The sequence below is a fragment of the Schistocerca gregaria genome, unplaced genomic scaffold, assembly GCF_023897955.1.
Source record: "Schistocerca gregaria isolate iqSchGreg1 unplaced genomic scaffold, iqSchGreg1.2 ptg000077l, whole genome shotgun sequence".
Classification (NCBI taxonomy): Eukaryota; Metazoa; Arthropoda; class Insecta; order Orthoptera; family Acrididae; genus Schistocerca; species Schistocerca gregaria.
In genome coordinates this window covers 15996501-16014545 of record NW_026061710.1, presented here as the reverse complement: position 1 = coordinate 16014545, position 18045 = coordinate 15996501, and the positions used below count along the sequence as shown (strand labels likewise).

General features: G+C 26.2%; 1 protein-coding gene and 1 long non-coding RNA gene across 5 annotated transcripts in view; one reads left to right on the top strand and one right to left on the bottom strand.

Annotated features, from left to right (window-relative positions):
• Positions 1–18045, bottom strand: part of LOC126301642 (uncharacterized) — a 114143-nt gene that overhangs the window by 18334 nt on the left and 77764 nt on the right. For 2 of the 4 annotated variants that reach the window (XR_007553073.1, XR_007553072.1), the window contains exon 2: positions 10364–10480. The exons of the other annotated variants lie outside the window; for them this stretch is intronic. This is a non-coding gene — a long non-coding RNA (uncharacterized LOC126301642). Of the gene's footprint in view, positions 1–10363; positions 10481–18045 lie in introns of those variants that run through there. 4 annotated transcript variants of the gene reach the window in all.
• Positions 16117–17273, top strand: LOC126301631 (NADH-ubiquinone oxidoreductase chain 5-like). Its single transcript, XM_049991709.1, has one exon. The coding sequence runs from the start codon at positions 16551–16553 to the stop codon at positions 16899–16901; it is 351 nt and encodes a 116-aa protein (XP_049847666.1). The 5' UTR covers positions 16117–16550; the 3' UTR covers positions 16902–17273.

The following is an 18045-nucleotide window of genomic DNA, read 5'->3' as shown; positions in this document are numbered from 1 at the left end:
ATAGGATTTATTGTATGAGCACATCATATATTTACAGTAGGAGTGGATGTTGACACACGAGCATATTTTACATCAGCAACACTAATTATTGCTGTACCTACAGGAATTAAGGAATTTAGATGATTAGCTACATTATATGGAACTAAATTCAAGTTCAATCCACCATTATTATGAGCTCTAGGATTTATTTTCCTATTTACAATTGGTGGATTAACAGGATTAGTATTAGCAAATTCATCACTTGATATTGTATTACATGATACATATTATGTAGTAGCCCACTTTCATTATGTATTATCTATAGGAGCAGTATTTGCAATTATAGGAGGTGTCATTCAATGATATCCACTATTTACAGGATTAACTATAAATAATACATGATTAAAAATCCAATTTATAATTATATTCATTGGAGTAAATTTAACATTCTTTCCTCAACACTTCCTAGGATTAGCAGGAATACCTCGACGATACTCTGACTACCCAGACGCATATACATCATGAAACGTAGTATCAAGAATTGGGTCTACAATTTCTATTGTAGGAATCATTATATTCATTGTAATTATATGAGAAAGAATGATTACAAACCGAGCAATTATATTTAGAGCTAACATAAGAAGATCAACAGAATGACTACAAAATAACCCTCCTGCAGAACATAGTTACTCAGAATTACCATTAATCTCTAGATTCTAATATGGCAGATTAGTGCAGTAGATTTAAGCTCTACAAATAAAGGTTTGACCTTTTATTAGAAAATATTTATTAATGGCAACATGATCAAATTTATCTCTTCAAGATGGAGCTTCACCATTAATGGAGCAATTATCATTCTTTCATGATCATACTATGGTCGTATTATTATTAATTACAGTAATTGTAGGTTATGCCCTAAGTTATATATTATTTATTGCCTATACTAACCGTAATATACTTCATGGACATTTAATTGAAACAATCTGAACAGCTTTACCAGCAATTACATTAATTTTTATTGCCCTTCCATCATTACGACTATTATATTTACTTGATGATTCAGTAGATGCAATAATTACAATTAAAACCATTGGACGACAATGATATTGAAGATATGAATATTCAGACTTCATAGACGTAGAATTTGACACTTATATAACACCAGAACAAGACCTAGAAAATGATGGATTCCGACTACTAGATGTAGATAACCGAACAATCCTACCAATAAATACAGAAGTACGAGTATTAACAAGAGCATCAGATGTTCTACACTCATGAGCAGTTCCTGCATTAGGGGTTAAAATTGATGCAACGCCAGGTCGGTTAAATCAAGGAACATTCACAATAAATCGACCTGGATTATTCTTTGGACAATGCTCAGAAATCTGTGGAGCAAACCACAGATTTATACCAATTGTAATTGAAAGAACTTCAGTAAATTTATTATTTAAGTGATTATCTAAGATAATTTAAGGAGTTAGTTAAAATAAATAACATTAGAGTGTCAATCTAAAGTAAGTAAAAAAAATTAGTACACCTTGAAATTCATCAGATGACTGAAAGTAAGTAATGGTCTCTTAAACCAAATAATAGTAAATTAACGACTACTTCTGATGGGGAAATTATATCCAAATCCCTCAAATATCCCCTCTTATATGATTCTCACTATTCATTATTTTTTCAGCTACATTAATCTTGTTTAATCAAATAAACTTCTTCTCATTTAAACCTAACCTTATTAAAAGAGCAGAAAAAGGAACAATTGAAATAAAAAACTTAAATTGAAAATGATAACAAATCTATTCTCAACATTTGACCCATCAACTAACATCTTTAATTTATCATTAAATTGAACTAGAACATTTCTAGGACTATTATTAATCCCATCACTATTTTGACTTACACCATCACGAATTAACATTATCTGAAATAAACTAAATTTAACCTTACATAATGAATTTAAAACACTTCTTGGACCAAAATCATTTAATGGAACAACATTCATTTTCATCTCAATTTTTATTATAATATTATTTAACAATTTCATAGGATTATTCCCTTATATTTTTACTAGAACAAGACATTTAGCATTAACATTTGCAATTGCCCTACCTATATGGCTAAGATTTATATTATTTGGATGAATTAACCATACTAATCATATATTTACACACCTTGTACCACAAGGTACACCGCCTGCATTAATATCATTTATAGTACTAATTGAAACAATTAGTAATGTTATTCGACCAGGTACATTAGCAGTACGGTTGGCAGCAAATATAATTGCAGGACACTTATTATTAACCTTATTAGGAAACACAGGACCATCTATAGCAATAAACTTAATCTCATTACTAATTATTGGACAAATACTTCTATTAATTCTAGAATCAGCAGTAGCAATAATTCAAGCCTATGTTTTCTCAATTCTAAGAACTCTATATTCTAGAGAAGTATATTAAACCTATGTTAACAACTCACTCAAACCACCCATTCCACTTAGTAGACTATAGACCTTGACCATTAACAGGAGCAATTGGAGCAATAGTCCTAGTATCAGGACTAGCAAAATGATTCCACCTATTTAATATTAACTTATTCATAATTGGATTTGGAATTACCCTACTAACTATAATTCAATGATGACGAGATGTAGTACGAGAAGGAACATAACAAGGATTACATACAGGATTTGTATCAATTGGATTACGATGAGGAATAATTTTATTTATTGCATCAGAGGTATTATTTTTCGTTTCTTTTTTTTGAGCATTCTTTAGAAGAAGATTAGCACCAACAATTGAACTAGGAATACTATGACCTCCAATAGGAATTCAACCCTTTAACCCTATACAAATTCCATTACTTAATACAGCTATTCTTTTAGCATCAGGAGTAACAGTAACATGAGCACATCATAGTTTAATGGAATCTAATCATACTCAAGCACTACAAGGATTAATCTTCACAGTGTTATTAGGACTATACTTTACAATACTTCAAGCATATGAATATTGAGAAGCACCTTTTACCATTGCAGATGCAGTTTATGGATCAACATTCTTTTTTGCAACAGGATTCCATGGTTTACACGTAATTATTGGAACAATCTTTTTATCAACATGTCTACTTCGACACTCAATAAATCAATTTTCACCAAGACATCACTTTGGATTTGAAGCAGCAGCATGATACTGACACTTCGTAGACGTAGTATGATTATTCTTATATATCTCTATTTATTGATGAGGTAGATAATTGTTTTTCTAGTATAAATAGTACATTTGACTTCCAATCAGAAAGCTTGATATAAATCAAGAAAAACAATTCTAATTCTATCAACAAGAGTTTTCATTAGATTTATTATTCCAATAATTGTTATAATCCTGGCAACAACACTATCAAAAAAATTAATTAATGATCGAGAAAAAAGATCACCATTTGAATGTGGGTTTGATCCAAAAAGATCAGCACTAATACCATTCTCAATACGATTCATCCTAATCGCAGTAATCTTTTTAATTTTTGATGTAGAAATTGCACTAATTCTACCAATTGTAATTATTTTTAAAACTTCAGACATTATAATCTGAACAGTATCAACAATATTTTTTATTCTAGTTCTATTAGGAGGACTATACCATGAATGAAACCAAGGAGCATTACAATGAGCAGAATAAAAGTAAAAATACTTCCTTAACATCTTCAGTGTCACGCTCTAATTATAAGCTATTTACGTAAACGAAAAACAATATTACCAAAATAAATATTCAAAAAATAAAAGTTAAAAGATAAATCTTGAAATTAGAATCATATCAACCTTGAATATAACCAATTAAATAAATAAATAATCTATATAAACCTTGACCACCAAGTAATTCACCTCAACCATAATCAAATGACTTAGATGAATAATAACCTATTTTTAAAGGAATATATCTAATAAACTTAGTTGAAAGAAAAGGTATAAATCATATAGAACCAGCAAATCTAACAAAAGAAAGTATACTTAAAGAAAATAAATTATGAGAAAAATCAAAATTAGAAATAAGATAACCTAAATAAGCACCTAAAATAACAACTGTAATAGTTAAAAACTTTAAATAATAAGGTAAAGCAATCACATGAGGAATAGGAAAAATTAATCAAGATAAAAGACTACCACCAAAAACAGCAACAAACAATAGACCAATTATTCCAAATGAAATATAATAACCCTTATCATCAAAAGAAAATCTAGAATAAAAATTATTATCACCAGATATTGAATAATAAAACAAACGAAAAGAATAAGAAGCAGTTAAACCAGTAGAAAAAAATAAAGAAAAAAAATTAAACAATTAATTCATCTTAAACAAACCATCTCAAGAATTAAATCCTTTGAATAAAATCCCGCTAAAAAAGGTATTCCACACAAAGATAAACTAGAAACATTAAAACAAACTGAAGTTAAAGGTAAGAAATTAATAATTGGTCCTATAAAACGAATATCCTGAGAATCCTTCTAATTATGAATTATTGAACCTGACATATAAATAATAATGCCTTAAATAAAGCATTAGCCAATAAATGAAAAAATGCAAGCTTTGGATAACCTATAGCCAAAATTCTTATTATTAAACCAAGTTGTCTTAAAGTAGAAAGAGCAATAATCTTCTTTAAATCAAACTCAAAATTAGCGCCCAATCCAGCCATAAATATAGTTATACAACCAATTAAAAGTAAAAATCAACCACAATTATAAGTATCCAATATTGGTCTAAAACGAATTAATAAATAAACACCAGCAGTAACAAGAGTAGAAGAATGAACTAAAGCAGAAACAGGAGTAGGAGCTGCTATAGCAGCAGGAAGTCATGAAGAGAAAGGAATCTGAGCTCTCTTAGTTATAGCTGCTAAAACAATTAATATAGTAATGAGCTTTATTTCAAAAGAATTAGAAATAAAATCATAATAATAAATATAATTTCAACCACCAAAATTTAACATTCATGCAATAGAAATTAAAATAGCAACATCACCAATACGATTAGAAAGTGCAGTTAATATACCAGCACTATAAGATTTTACATTTTGATAATAAATAACCAAACAATAAGAAACTAAACCTAAACCATCTCAACCTAATAAAATTCTAATTAAATTAGGACTAATAATTAAAAAACCTATTGAAAGAATAAATATTAAAACAATAATAATAAAACGATTTATATTCTTTTCACCAGATATATAATCATCTCTATAATAAATAACCAAAGAAGAAATATATATAACAAAAGATATAAAAATAAGAGATATTCAATCCAAAATTAAAGTTATAACGACTATAGAACCATTTAAATTGAAAAGCTCTCACTCAACAAAAACTCTATAATCAATTATTAAATAATAAATACCTAAAATAAAAATTATAGTTCTCGAAATAAACAAAGAAAAAAAACTCAAAGAACAAATAGAAAATAAATTCACGGCCTAAGATGAAAAACTTCATATCATTGATTCCACAAAACAATATTTTTAATTAAAATACTTAAGCAAACTAAACAAAGAAATATTCACCCTTTAAACAGAGATTATTTAAAGGCATCAATGTAATAGTAAAAGATGATATTCACGAAAATAACCAAGAGAACAAGTATAAACACCAGAATAATAATTCCCATGCTGAGAATAAGAATATATATACAAAGTATAAACAGCTCTAAAAAAAGATAAAAAAATCAAAGCAAAGAATCTAAAAGAATATCAAGATATAATTCTATTTAATAATCTAATTTCACCTACCAAATTTAAAGAAGGAGGAGCAGCCATATTTGATGATCTTAAAAGAAATCATCATAAAGCCATTCTTGGCATCAAATTAATTATACCCTTGTTAATTAATAATCTTCGTCTACCTAAACGATCATAAATAATATTAGATAAACAAAATAAACCAGAAGAACATAAACCATGACCAACCATTAGAGAAAGAGAACCTACACAACCTCATCAATTCATAGTCATCAATCCACCAATAACCATTCTTATATGAGCAACAGAAGAATATGCAATTAAAGACTTTAAATCAACCTGACGAAAACAAATAAATCTTACATTAACACCCCCAGATAAACCTAAAGACAATCAAAAATAATGAAACTTTAAACCCAAATAAGAAATAACCTTTATAACACGAAAAATACCATAACCACCTAACTTTAATAAAACACCAACAAGAATTATTCTACCTGAAATAGGGGCCTCTACATGAGCCTTAGGAAGTCATAAATGAACCTAAAACATAGGTATCTTAACTAAAAAAGCCAAAATTATAAATACATAAAACATAAAATAATAAGAACCAAAATCAACCAATAAAGGAAAATATAAAGTATTAGAAAAATCATAAACCTTAAATAAAACTAATAATAAAGGTAATCTAGCAACCAAAGTATAAAAAATTAAATAAACACCAGCCTGCAAACGCTCAGGTTGATAACCCCAACCCAAAATTAAAAGTAAAGTAGGAACTAATCTAGCCTCAAAAAAAATATAAAAAGAAAGAAGACTTAATCTAGCAAATGAACAATAAAGCATAATTATTAAAATCAAAACCATAAAAACAAAAAAATTAGAATGATATGAACTTAAATAAACTGAACCTCTAGCAGTGATTATTAAAGAACAAATCCAAAAACTAAGTAAAATTAAACTAAAAGAAAAATAATCAATACCAAAATAATATCTAATTATATTCAAATCAGCATATGAATAAACACAAATTATAAAAACAAAACCCGACAGAAACATTAAAGAATGAACCAACCATCAACAATTATTTAATAAACAAAGAGGGATCAAAAAAATAGTTATAAATAAATACTTTAACATAAAGATAAACCAAAAGAATTAAAAAAATCATTACCATGAGAACGAATTATTGAAACTAAAATAGAAAGACCTAAAGCACCCTCACAAACAGAAAAAACTAAAAAAATAACAGGAAAAAAATAATCATAATCAAACTCAATAAGAAAAACAATAACTAACATAAATAAAGAAAGAACAATATATTCTAATCTCAAAAGAACCATTAATAAATGTTTACGTTTAGAAGAAAAAACATAAACACCAGCAAAATAAATCAATAAAGAAGTAAAAATAGAGAATATAAACATTAGTTTTAATAGTTTAAAAAAAACGCCGGTCTTGTAAACCGGAAATAAGTCCAGCCCCCACTTTTAAAACTTCAGAGGTGGAAAAGCTTCCATCATCGGTCCCCAAAACCGGTATTTTAAATAAACTAACCCCTGAAATGATCAAAATAATAATTATATCATTATCAAATGTAATAAATATTAATTTTATTAAATTAAGACACCCAATATCAATAATGCTTTTTATTATCCTTCAAACCTTCCTAGTTGGATTAATAACAGGAACAATAATAGAAAGATATTGATTATCATATATTTTATTTTTAACATTTCTTGGTGGTATACTAGTATTATTTATTTACATTACAAGAATTGCATCAAACGAAATATTTCAGCCTAAATCAATCACTATAATTATTACATTAATAATGTGAGTATTTATCATATTAATATTAATTATTCTAGATATATCTATATTTATAGACTTTTTCAAAAAAACCGAAACTATAAATATTGATAATTCAATCAATTATCAAGAAATAACAATATCTTTAGAAAAATTATATAATAGACCAACATTCATTATTACAATAATAATAATAATTTATTTATTTTTAGCACTACTAGCAGTTGTTAAAATCACCAATATTAATCAGGGACCTATTCGTAAAATAAGATAATTACTAATGAATAAACCCTTACGATTAAGACATCCTTTAATTAAAATTATTAATAACTCTTTAATTGACTTACCTGCCCCAACAAATATTTCATTTTGATGAAATTTTGGATCCGTATTAGGGTTATGTTTGGTAATTCAAATCGTAACTGGACTATTTTTAGCTATACATTATACATCAAATATTGAAATAGCATTCAGTAGTGTAGTACACATCTGCCGAGACGTAAATAATGGTTGAATTATCCGAACCTTACACGCAAATGGAGCATCTATATTTTTTATTTGTATTTACTTACATGTAGGACGGGGAATTTACTATGGATCTTATATATATATACATACCTGAATAATTGGTACAGTAATTTTATTTTTAGTTATAACAAGAAATAAAAATATAATAATAATGAATCATCAATTAAATATTTTATTGTCCAAGCAATAGCATCGACAATATTATTCTTTTCAATTTTGCTGATTCAAATAAAATATCCCATGGGATGGGAAACAGAATTTATCCCATCAATAATAATTAGATCTAGACTATTATTAAAGATTGGAGCTGCACCTTTCCATTTCTGATTTCCAGAAGTTATAGGAGCATCAAGATGAAATAATTGTTTAACATTAATAACATGACAAAAAATCGCCCCAATAATGGTCTTATCTTATTGTATTCAATTAAGAACTTTTATTTGAACAATTATTATCTTAAGAATTATTATTGGGGCAATAGGAGGTTTAAATCAAACATCCTTACGACAACTTTTAGCATATTCATCAATCAGAAATCTAATTATATTAATTATAATAATATAATTATGTAAATTATCTATAATTAGATTATTTAACTAATATATATGAAAGTTAACTTAATATAAAAAAAAGAATTCATATTAATAACATATTATATTAAATTACATAATTGTATAAAATATATTTATTATATTATTTAATCTTTCTTTATTTATTAGTGAAAAGAAAGATTAAATAAGAAAGAATATAATACATTTATTGCTATACATGTTCCATATTAATCTTTAATTATATATAATAGAGAAGTTGTTGTGGTCATACATAGGGGCGTTTCTTTTTTTTTTGTTAATGTTTCTGGTTTTTTTCTTTTTTTTCTTTAAATATTTGAATCTTTTATTTTTTCCTGAATTAATAGATTTAAAATTTTCTAATTTTTTATTTTTAAAAGTTTTATTCTTGCTTGTTTATTCACTTTTTCTTTGTATTATATGTAAGTTTTGTTAGACTAAATGTTCTTTTTGCAGTAATTTGATTTAATTATCAAGTGATTTTGGATTTAGCAATTGATTTAGTATCGGCATAATTCGTGCCAGCAGCCGCGGTTATACGATTGATACAAGTGAATATTATTGGTTAAAACAGTTGTTTATATTATTAGGGTTGAAATATAAATTTGTAAGGTGAAATGTTAAAATTTATTTGTGGCCCTTTTTATGAATCTGTGAAATTTAAATAATAAACTAGGATTAGATACCCTATTATTTTAAATGTTAATTATATTTACCAGGGTACTATTAGTTAAGGTCTTTAAACCCAAAGAATTTGGCGGTATCTCATTCCATTCAGAGGAACCTACCCCATGATTGATAATACACGATTTACTCTACTTAATTTATTTGTTTGTATATCTCCGTTATAAGAGAATCTTTTTAGAGTTATAATTCTCAAGATTTATAATTATAAAATATTTCAGGTCAAGGTGCAGCTTATAGTTAAGAGGAGGTGGGTTACAATAGATTTTTGTTTATAACGGATTTGATAGTGAAATACTGTTAATGAAGGTGGACTTGATAGTAATTTAATTTATTTAATTTAACTGATATTGGCTCTGAGATGTGTACACATCGCCCGTCGCTCTCATTATTGATTATTCTATTTTATTTTAAATTAGCGTCAATTTAGATGAGATAAGTCGTAACATAGTAGATGTACTGGAAAGTGAATCTAGGAAGAGTTTCAAGATATAACTTATTAGTAAAGTGTTTTATTTACACTGAAAATTTTTCTGTGCAAATCAGGATATCTTGATTATTTACTTTATTATATTTATTTTTTGTTTATTTAATTATTTAATATAAATAATTTTATTGTATTTTTGTCTTAGTATATTTTATAGAATTGATTTTTTAAATTATAGTTTATTGGTAATGTAAGTGTTTTATGAAATATTATTTTAAATTTTTTTAAGTAGATTTTATTTATTGTACCTTTTGTATCAGGGTTTATCAAAATTTTAGTATTTATTTTACTTGTCTCGATTTGGGTTGATTTATAGTTAATGTATCATAATTATTATTAAATTATTTATAGAAATGAGATGTTAATCGTTTCCCAAAATATCTAGTTTCTTAAGAAAAAATTTAATTTTTTAAAGTTATTTGTTTTTATTTAATTTTTTAAGTAAAAATATTAACTTATTTATTCTTTAAGGGATAAGCTTTGAAGTTAATAACCTATAATTTATTTTATAGAAATATAATAGTAAGCTTTAAACCAGCTATCTTTAAGATTACGTTTTAGTTCATTATTTTTTTTTTTGATTTTATAAATATTTTAGGTTTTTTATTAAGATTATTAATTTAATTTTAAAATTTTTGTAATAATGATAGAATTAGTATATTTATTTGTATGAAATTTTTACCTTGTGAACTTATTATAATGAACTAGGCAAAATAGATTTCCGCCTGTTTATCAAAAACATGTCCTCTTGTTTATATTTTGAGGTCTGGCCTGCTCACTGAGCGTATTTTTAAAGAGCCGCGGTATTTTGACCGTGCAAAGGTAGCATAATCATTAGTCTCTTAATTAGTGGCTGGAATGAATGGCTTGACGAGAAATCAACTGTCTCTTAATAAATTTTTGAATTTAACTTTTGAGTCAAAAGGCTTAAATTCTTCTTTAGGACGAGAAGACCCTATAGAGCTTGACATTTTACTTTTATATAGTTTTTTGTTTGTCTTTCTATATTTAATGATGATGTTTTGTTGGGGTGACATGAAGAATAGATAAACTCTTCATTATTATATCATTTATTTATGTTTGTTATTTTGATCCATAATTTATGATCATAAGATTAAGTTACCTTAGGAATAACAGCGTAATTGTTTTTGAGAGCTCATATCGACAAAGCAGATTGCGACCTCGATGTTGGATTAAGAAAAATTTTGGGTGCAGGAGCCCAATGATTAGGTCTGTTCGACCTTTAAATTCTTACATGATCTGAGTTCAGACCGGCGTGAGCCAGGTCGGTTTCTATCCTAAGATTGTTAATCCATATTAGTACGAAAGGACCATATGGTTAAAATATTTTTTGTTATATTGATTAATATTAATTTATTTACTATTTTGACAGATTAATGTGTTGAATTTAGAATTCATTTATGTAGATTTTTTCTACAAATAGTATTGATACTTTATGATTTATTTATATTTATTTTGAATTTTCTTTTATTGGTTATTTGTGTTTTAATTACTGTTGCCTTTTTAACTTTATTAGAGCGTAAGGTTTTAGGTTATATTCAGATTCGAAAGGGTCCAAATAAGGTAGGTTTTGTTGGAATTCCTCAGCCATTTAGAGATGCTATTAAGTTAATTTGTAAGGAGCAGCCAATTCCTATTATATCTAATTACCTACTTTATTATTTTTCCCCTGTTTTTAATTTAACGATTTCTTTAGCCGTTTGAGTAATTTTTCCTTATTTAACTTATATGTGTTCTTTTTCTTATGGATTTTTATTTTTTTTATGTTGTACTAGATTAGGTGTTTATACTGTTATAATTGCTGGTTGATCTTCTAATTGAAATTATTCATTATTAGGTTCTCTTCGTTCTGTTGCTCAAACAATTTCTTATGAAGTTAGTTTAGCTTTAATTTTATTGTCTTTAATTATTTTAATTGGTAGTTTTAATATGTTTGATTTTATAAACTATCAGCTTTATTGTTGATTTATTATTATTTCTTTTCCTTTAGCTTTAGCTTGTTTTGCTTCTTGCTTAGCTGAAACTAATCGTACTCCTTTTGATTTTGCTGAAGGGGAATCTGAGTTAGTTTCAGGATTTAATATTGAGTATGGTGCGGGTGGTTTTACTTTAATTTTTTTAGCTGAATATACTAGAATTGTCTTCATAAGAATGTTATTGGCTTTAATTTTTTTGGGCGGTGATTTTTATTCTTTTATATTTTTTATTAAGCTTGCTATTATATCTTTTGGTTTTATTTGGGTTCGTGGAACATTACCACGGTTCCGTTATGATAAATTAATGTACTTAGCTTGAAAAAGTTTTTTACCTTTATCTTTGAATTCTTTTATTTTCTTTGTTGGTTTAAAGATTTTATTTATCTCATTTGTTTAGTGAAATTTTTTGAGAAAAGTTAATAGAAGAGTTAAACTTCTAATTTTATGTTTTCAAAACATATGCTTTTCCTAAGCTAATTAACTTTATTCCTTAATTAATTTATCTCATGCATTTGCGACATGGACATTAATTAAGAAATATGTGAAGTAAATAATTGTTCAGATTTGACCTGTTATAATATAAGGTTCTTCAATAGGTCGTTTACCAATTCACGTTAGTAAGCATACAACAACTACTATAATTCAGAATAAACTTTGATTAATAAGGTAAAATTGAATGCCTCGGAATGGTGTTTTATTATAAAATGGTAAAATTATTAAGATTCTAATTGATAAAAATAATGCAATAACACCTCCTAACTTATTAGGGATAGATCGTAGAATTGCATATGCAAATAGGAAATATCATTCTGGTTGAATGTGAACTGGTGTTACTAATGGGTTGGCAGGTACAAAGTTATCTGGATCTCCTAATAGGTAAGGATTAATTAAACATAGTATAATTAATAATGATGTTATTATTACAAATGTAATAGAATCCTTAAAGGTAAAGTATGGATGGAATTTAATTTTTTCAATATCTCCATTTAGTCCAAGAGGATTATTAGATCCTGTTTGGTGAAGAAAAAATAAATGAATTGCTGCTATAGCAGCAATAATAAATGGTAATACAAAATGGAATGTGAAGAATCGATTTAATGTTGCATTATCAACAGCGAATCCTCCTCATACTCATTGGACTAAATCTGTTCCTAAGTATGGGATTGCTGATAATAAATTAGTAATTACTGTTGCACCTCAAAAAGATATTTGGCCTCAGGGTAAGACATATCCTATAAATGCAGTTGCTATAACTAAAAATAAAATCACTGTACCAATTATTCAGGTATGTATATATATATAAGATCCATAGTAAATTCCCCGTCCTACATGTAAGTAAATACAAATAAAAAATATAGATGCTCCATTTGCGTGTAAGGTTCGGATAATTCAACCATTATTTACGTCTCGGCAGATGTGTACTACACTACTGAATGCTATTTCAATATTTGATGTATAATGTATAGCTAAAAATAGTCCAGTTACGATTTGAATTACCAAACATAACCCTAATAGGGATCCAAAATTTCATCAAAATGAAATATTTGCTGGGGCAGGTAAGTCAATTAAAGAGTTATTAATAATTTTAATTAAAGGATGTCTTAATCGTAAAGGTTTATTCATTACTAATTATCTTATTTTACGAATAGGTCCCTGATTAATATTGGTGATTTTAACAACTGCTAGTAGTGCTAAAAATAAATAAATTATTATTATTATTGTAATAATGAATGTTGGTCTATTATATTATTTTTCTAAAGATATTGTTATTTCTTGATAATTGATTGAATTATCAATATTTATAGTTTCGGTGTTTTTGAAAAAGTCTATAAATATAGATATATCTAGAATAATTAATATTAATATGATAAATACTCACATTATTAATGTAATAATTATAGTGATTGATTTAGGCTGAAATATTTCGTTTGATGCAATTCTTGTAATGTAAATAAATAATACTAGTATACCACCAAGAAATGTTAAAAATAAAATATATGATAATCAATATCTTTCTATTATTGTTCCTGTTATTAATCCAACTAGGAAGGTTTGAAGGATAATAAAAAGCATTATTGATATTGGGTGTCTTAATTTAATAAAATTAATATTTATTACATTTGATAATGATATAATTATTATTTTGATCATTTCAGGGGTTAGTTTATTTAAAATACCGGTTTTGGGGACCGATGATGGAAGCTTTTCCACCTCTGAAGTTTTAAAAGTGGGGGCTGGACTTATTTCCGGTTTACAAGACCGGCGTTTTTTTTAAACTATTAAAACTAATGTTTATATTCTCTATTTTTACTTCTTTATTGATTTATTTTGCTGGTGTTTATGTTTTTTCTTCTAAACGTAAACATTTATTAATGGTTCTTTTGAGATTAGAATATATTGTTCTTTCTTTATTTATGTTAGTTATTGTTTTTCTTATTGAGTTTGATTATGATTATTTTTTTCCTGTTATTTTTTTAGTTTTTTTCTGTTTGTGAGGGTGCTTTAGGTCTTTCTATTTTAGTTTCAATAATTCGTTCTCATGGTAATGATTTTTTTAATTCTTTTGGTTTATCTTTATGTTAAAGTATTTATTTATAACTATTTTTTGATCCCTCTTTGTTTATTAAATAATTGTTGATGGTTGGTTCATTCTTTAATGTTTCTGTCGGGTTTTGTTTTTATAATTTGTGTTTATTCATATGCTGATTTGAATATAATTAGATATTATTTTGGTATTGATTATTTTTCTTTTAGTTTAATTTTACTTAGTTTTTGGATTTGTTCTTTAATAATCACTGCTAGAGGTTCAGTTTATTTAAGTTCATATCATTCTAATTTTTTTGTTTTTATGGTTTTGATTTTAATAATTATGCTTTATTGTTCATTTGCTAGATTAAGTCTTCTTTCTTTTTATATTTTTTTTTGAGGCTAGATTAGTTCCTACTTTACTTTTCATTTTGGGTTGGGGTTATCAACCTGAGCGTTTGCAGGCTGGTGTTTATTTAATTTTTTATACTTTGGTTGCTAGATTACCTTTATTATTAGTTTTATTTAAGGTTTATGATTTTTCTAATACTTTATATTTTCCTTTATTGGTTGATTTTGGTTCTTATTATTTTATGTTTTATGTATTTATAATTTTGGCTTTTTTAGTTAAGATACCTATGTTTTTGGTTCATTTATGACTTCCTAAGGCTCATGTAGAGGCCCCTATTTCAGGTAGAATAATTCTTGCTGGTGTTTTATTAAAGTTAGGTGGTTATGGTATTTTTCGTGTTATAAAGGTTATTTCTTATTTGGGTTTAAAGTTTAATTATTTTTGATTGTCTTTAGGATTATCTGGGGGTGTTATTGTAAGATTTATTTGTTTTCGTCAGGTTGATTTAAAGTCTTTAATTGCATATTCTTCTGTTGCTCATATAAGAATGGTTATTGGTGGATTGATGACTATGAATTGATGAGGTTGTGTAGGTTCTCTTTCTCTAATGGTTGGTCATGGTTTATGTTCTTCTGTTTTATTTTGTTTATCTAATATTATTTATGAACGTTTAGGTAGACGAAGATTATTAATTAACAAGGGTATAATTAATTTGATGCCAAGAATGGCTTTATGATGATTTCTTTTAAGATCATCAAATATGGCTGCTCCTCCTTCTTTAAATTTGGTAGGTGAAATTAGATTATTAAATAGAATTATATCTTGATCTTCTTTTAGATTCTTTGCTTTGATTTTTTTATCTTTTTTTAGAGCTGTTTATACTTTGTATATATATTCTTATTCTCAGCATGGGAATTATTATTCTGGTGTTTATACTTGTTCTCTTGGTTATTTTCGTGAATATCATCTTTTACTTTTACATTGATTGCCTTTAAATATTCTCTGTTCAAAGGGTGAATATTTCTTTGTTTAGTTTGCTTAATTATTTTAATTAAAAATATTGTTTTGTGGAATCAATGATATGAAGTTTTTCATCTTAGGCCGTGAATTTATTTTCTATTTGTTCTTTGAGTTTTTTTTCTTTGTTTATTTCGAGAACTATAATTTTTATTTTAGGTATTTATTATTTAATAATTGATTATAGAGTTTTTGTTGAGTGAGAGCTTTTCAATTTAAATGGATCTATAGTTGTTATAACTTTAATTTTGGATTGAATATCTCTTATTTTTATATCTTTTGTTATATATATTTCTTCTTTGGTTATTTATTATAGAGAGGATTATATATTTGGTGAAAAGAATATAAATCGTTTTATTATTATTGTTTTAATATTTATTCTTTCTATAGTTTTTTTAATTATTAGTCCTAATTTAATTTGAATTTTATTAGGTTGAGATGGTTTAGGTTTAGTTTCTTATTGTTTAGTTATTTATTATCGAAATGTAAAATCTTATAGTGCTGGTATATTAACTGCACTTTCTAATCGTATTGGTGATGTTGCTATTTTAATTTCTATTGCATGAATGTTAAATTTTGGTGGTTGAAATTATATTTATTATTATGATTTTATTTCTAATTCTTTTGAAATAAAGCTCATTACTATATTAATTGTTTTAGCAGCTATAACTAAGAGAGCTCAGATTCCTTTCTCTTCATGACTTCCTGCTGCTATAGCAGCTCCTACTCCTGTTTCTGCTTTAGTTCATTCTTCTACTCTTGTTACTGCTGGTGTTTATTTATTAATTCGTTTTAGACCAATATTGGATACTTATAATTGTGGTTGATTTTTACTTTTAATTGGTTGTATAACTATATTTATGGCTGGATTGGGCGCTAATTTTGAGTTTGATTTAAAGAAGATTATTGCTCTTTCTACTTTAAGACAACTTGGTTTAATAATAAGAATTTTGGTTATAGGTTATCCAAAGCTTGCATTTTTTCATTTATTGGCTCATGCTTTATTTAAGGCATTATTATTTATATGTGCAGGTTCAATAATTCATAATTTGAAGGATTCTCAGGATATTCGTTTTATAGGACCAATTGTTAATTTCATACCTTTAACTTCAGTTTGTTTTAATGTTTCTAGTTTATCTTTGTGTGGAATACCTTTTTTAGCGGGATTTTATTCAAAGGATTTAATTCTTGAGATGGTTTGTTTAAGATGAATTAATTGTTTAATTTTTTTTCTTTATTTTTTTTCTACTGGTTTAACTGCTTCTTATTCTTTTCGTTTGTTTTATTATTCAATATCTGGTGATAATAATTTTTATTCTAGATTTTCTTTTGATGATAAGGGTTATTATATTTCATTTGGAATAATTGGTCTATTGTTTGTTGCTGTTTTTGGTGGTAGTCTTTTATCTTGATTAATTTTTCCTATTCCTCATGTGATTGCTTTACCTTATTATTTAAAGTTTTTAACTATTACAGTTGTTATTTTAGGTGCTTATTTAGGTTATCTTATTTCTAATTTTGATTTTTCTCATAATTTATTTTCTTTAAGTATACTTTCTTTTGTTAGATTTGCTGGTTCTATATGATTTACACCTTTTCTTTCAACTAAGTTTATTCGATATATTCCTTTAAAAATAGGTTATATTCATCTAAGTCATTTGATTATGGTTGAGGTGAATTACTTGGTGGTCAAGGTTTATATAGATTATTTATTTATTTAATTGGTTATATTCAAGGTTGATATGATTCTAATTTCAAGATTTATCTTTTAACTTTTATTTTTTGGATATTTATTTTGGTAATATTGTTTTTCGTTTACTTAAATAGCTTATAATTAGAGCGTGACACTGAAGATGTTAAGGAAGTATTTTTACTTTTAAGTATTTATAAATATAGATATATTATTTTTACAGTGAAAATGTAATGTTTTATTTAAACTATATAAATTTTAGAAATGTTAACGGAGTTTAACCGCTAATATAAAAAGTTAGCAGCTTTCATATTGGCTTTACATTTCCTTAATTGGAACTATTATAGTTCAATTATATTATTAACAGTAATACGCCTCTTTTTGGCTTCAATTAATAAGAATAATGGTAGTACATACCAATCTTCCAGGTCGAAACTGACTGCAATATTTCGCTTCTTATTCTATTTAAGGTTGATTGATAATATCAATACTTTTTGAATGCAACCCAAATGTTATATTTAACTACAACCCTTTATTCTGCTCATTGTAATGCTCCTTGGTTTCATTCATGGTATAGTCCTCCTAATAGAACTAAAATAAAAAATATTGTTGATACTGTTCAGATTATAATGTCTGAAGTTTTAAAAATAATTACAATTGGTAGA

Coding starts and splice junctions, on each gene's coding strand:
- LOC126301631 (XM_049991709.1), top strand. CDS start 16,551: ATGGCTGGATTGGGCGCTAATTTTGAGTTTGATTTAAAGAAGATTATT.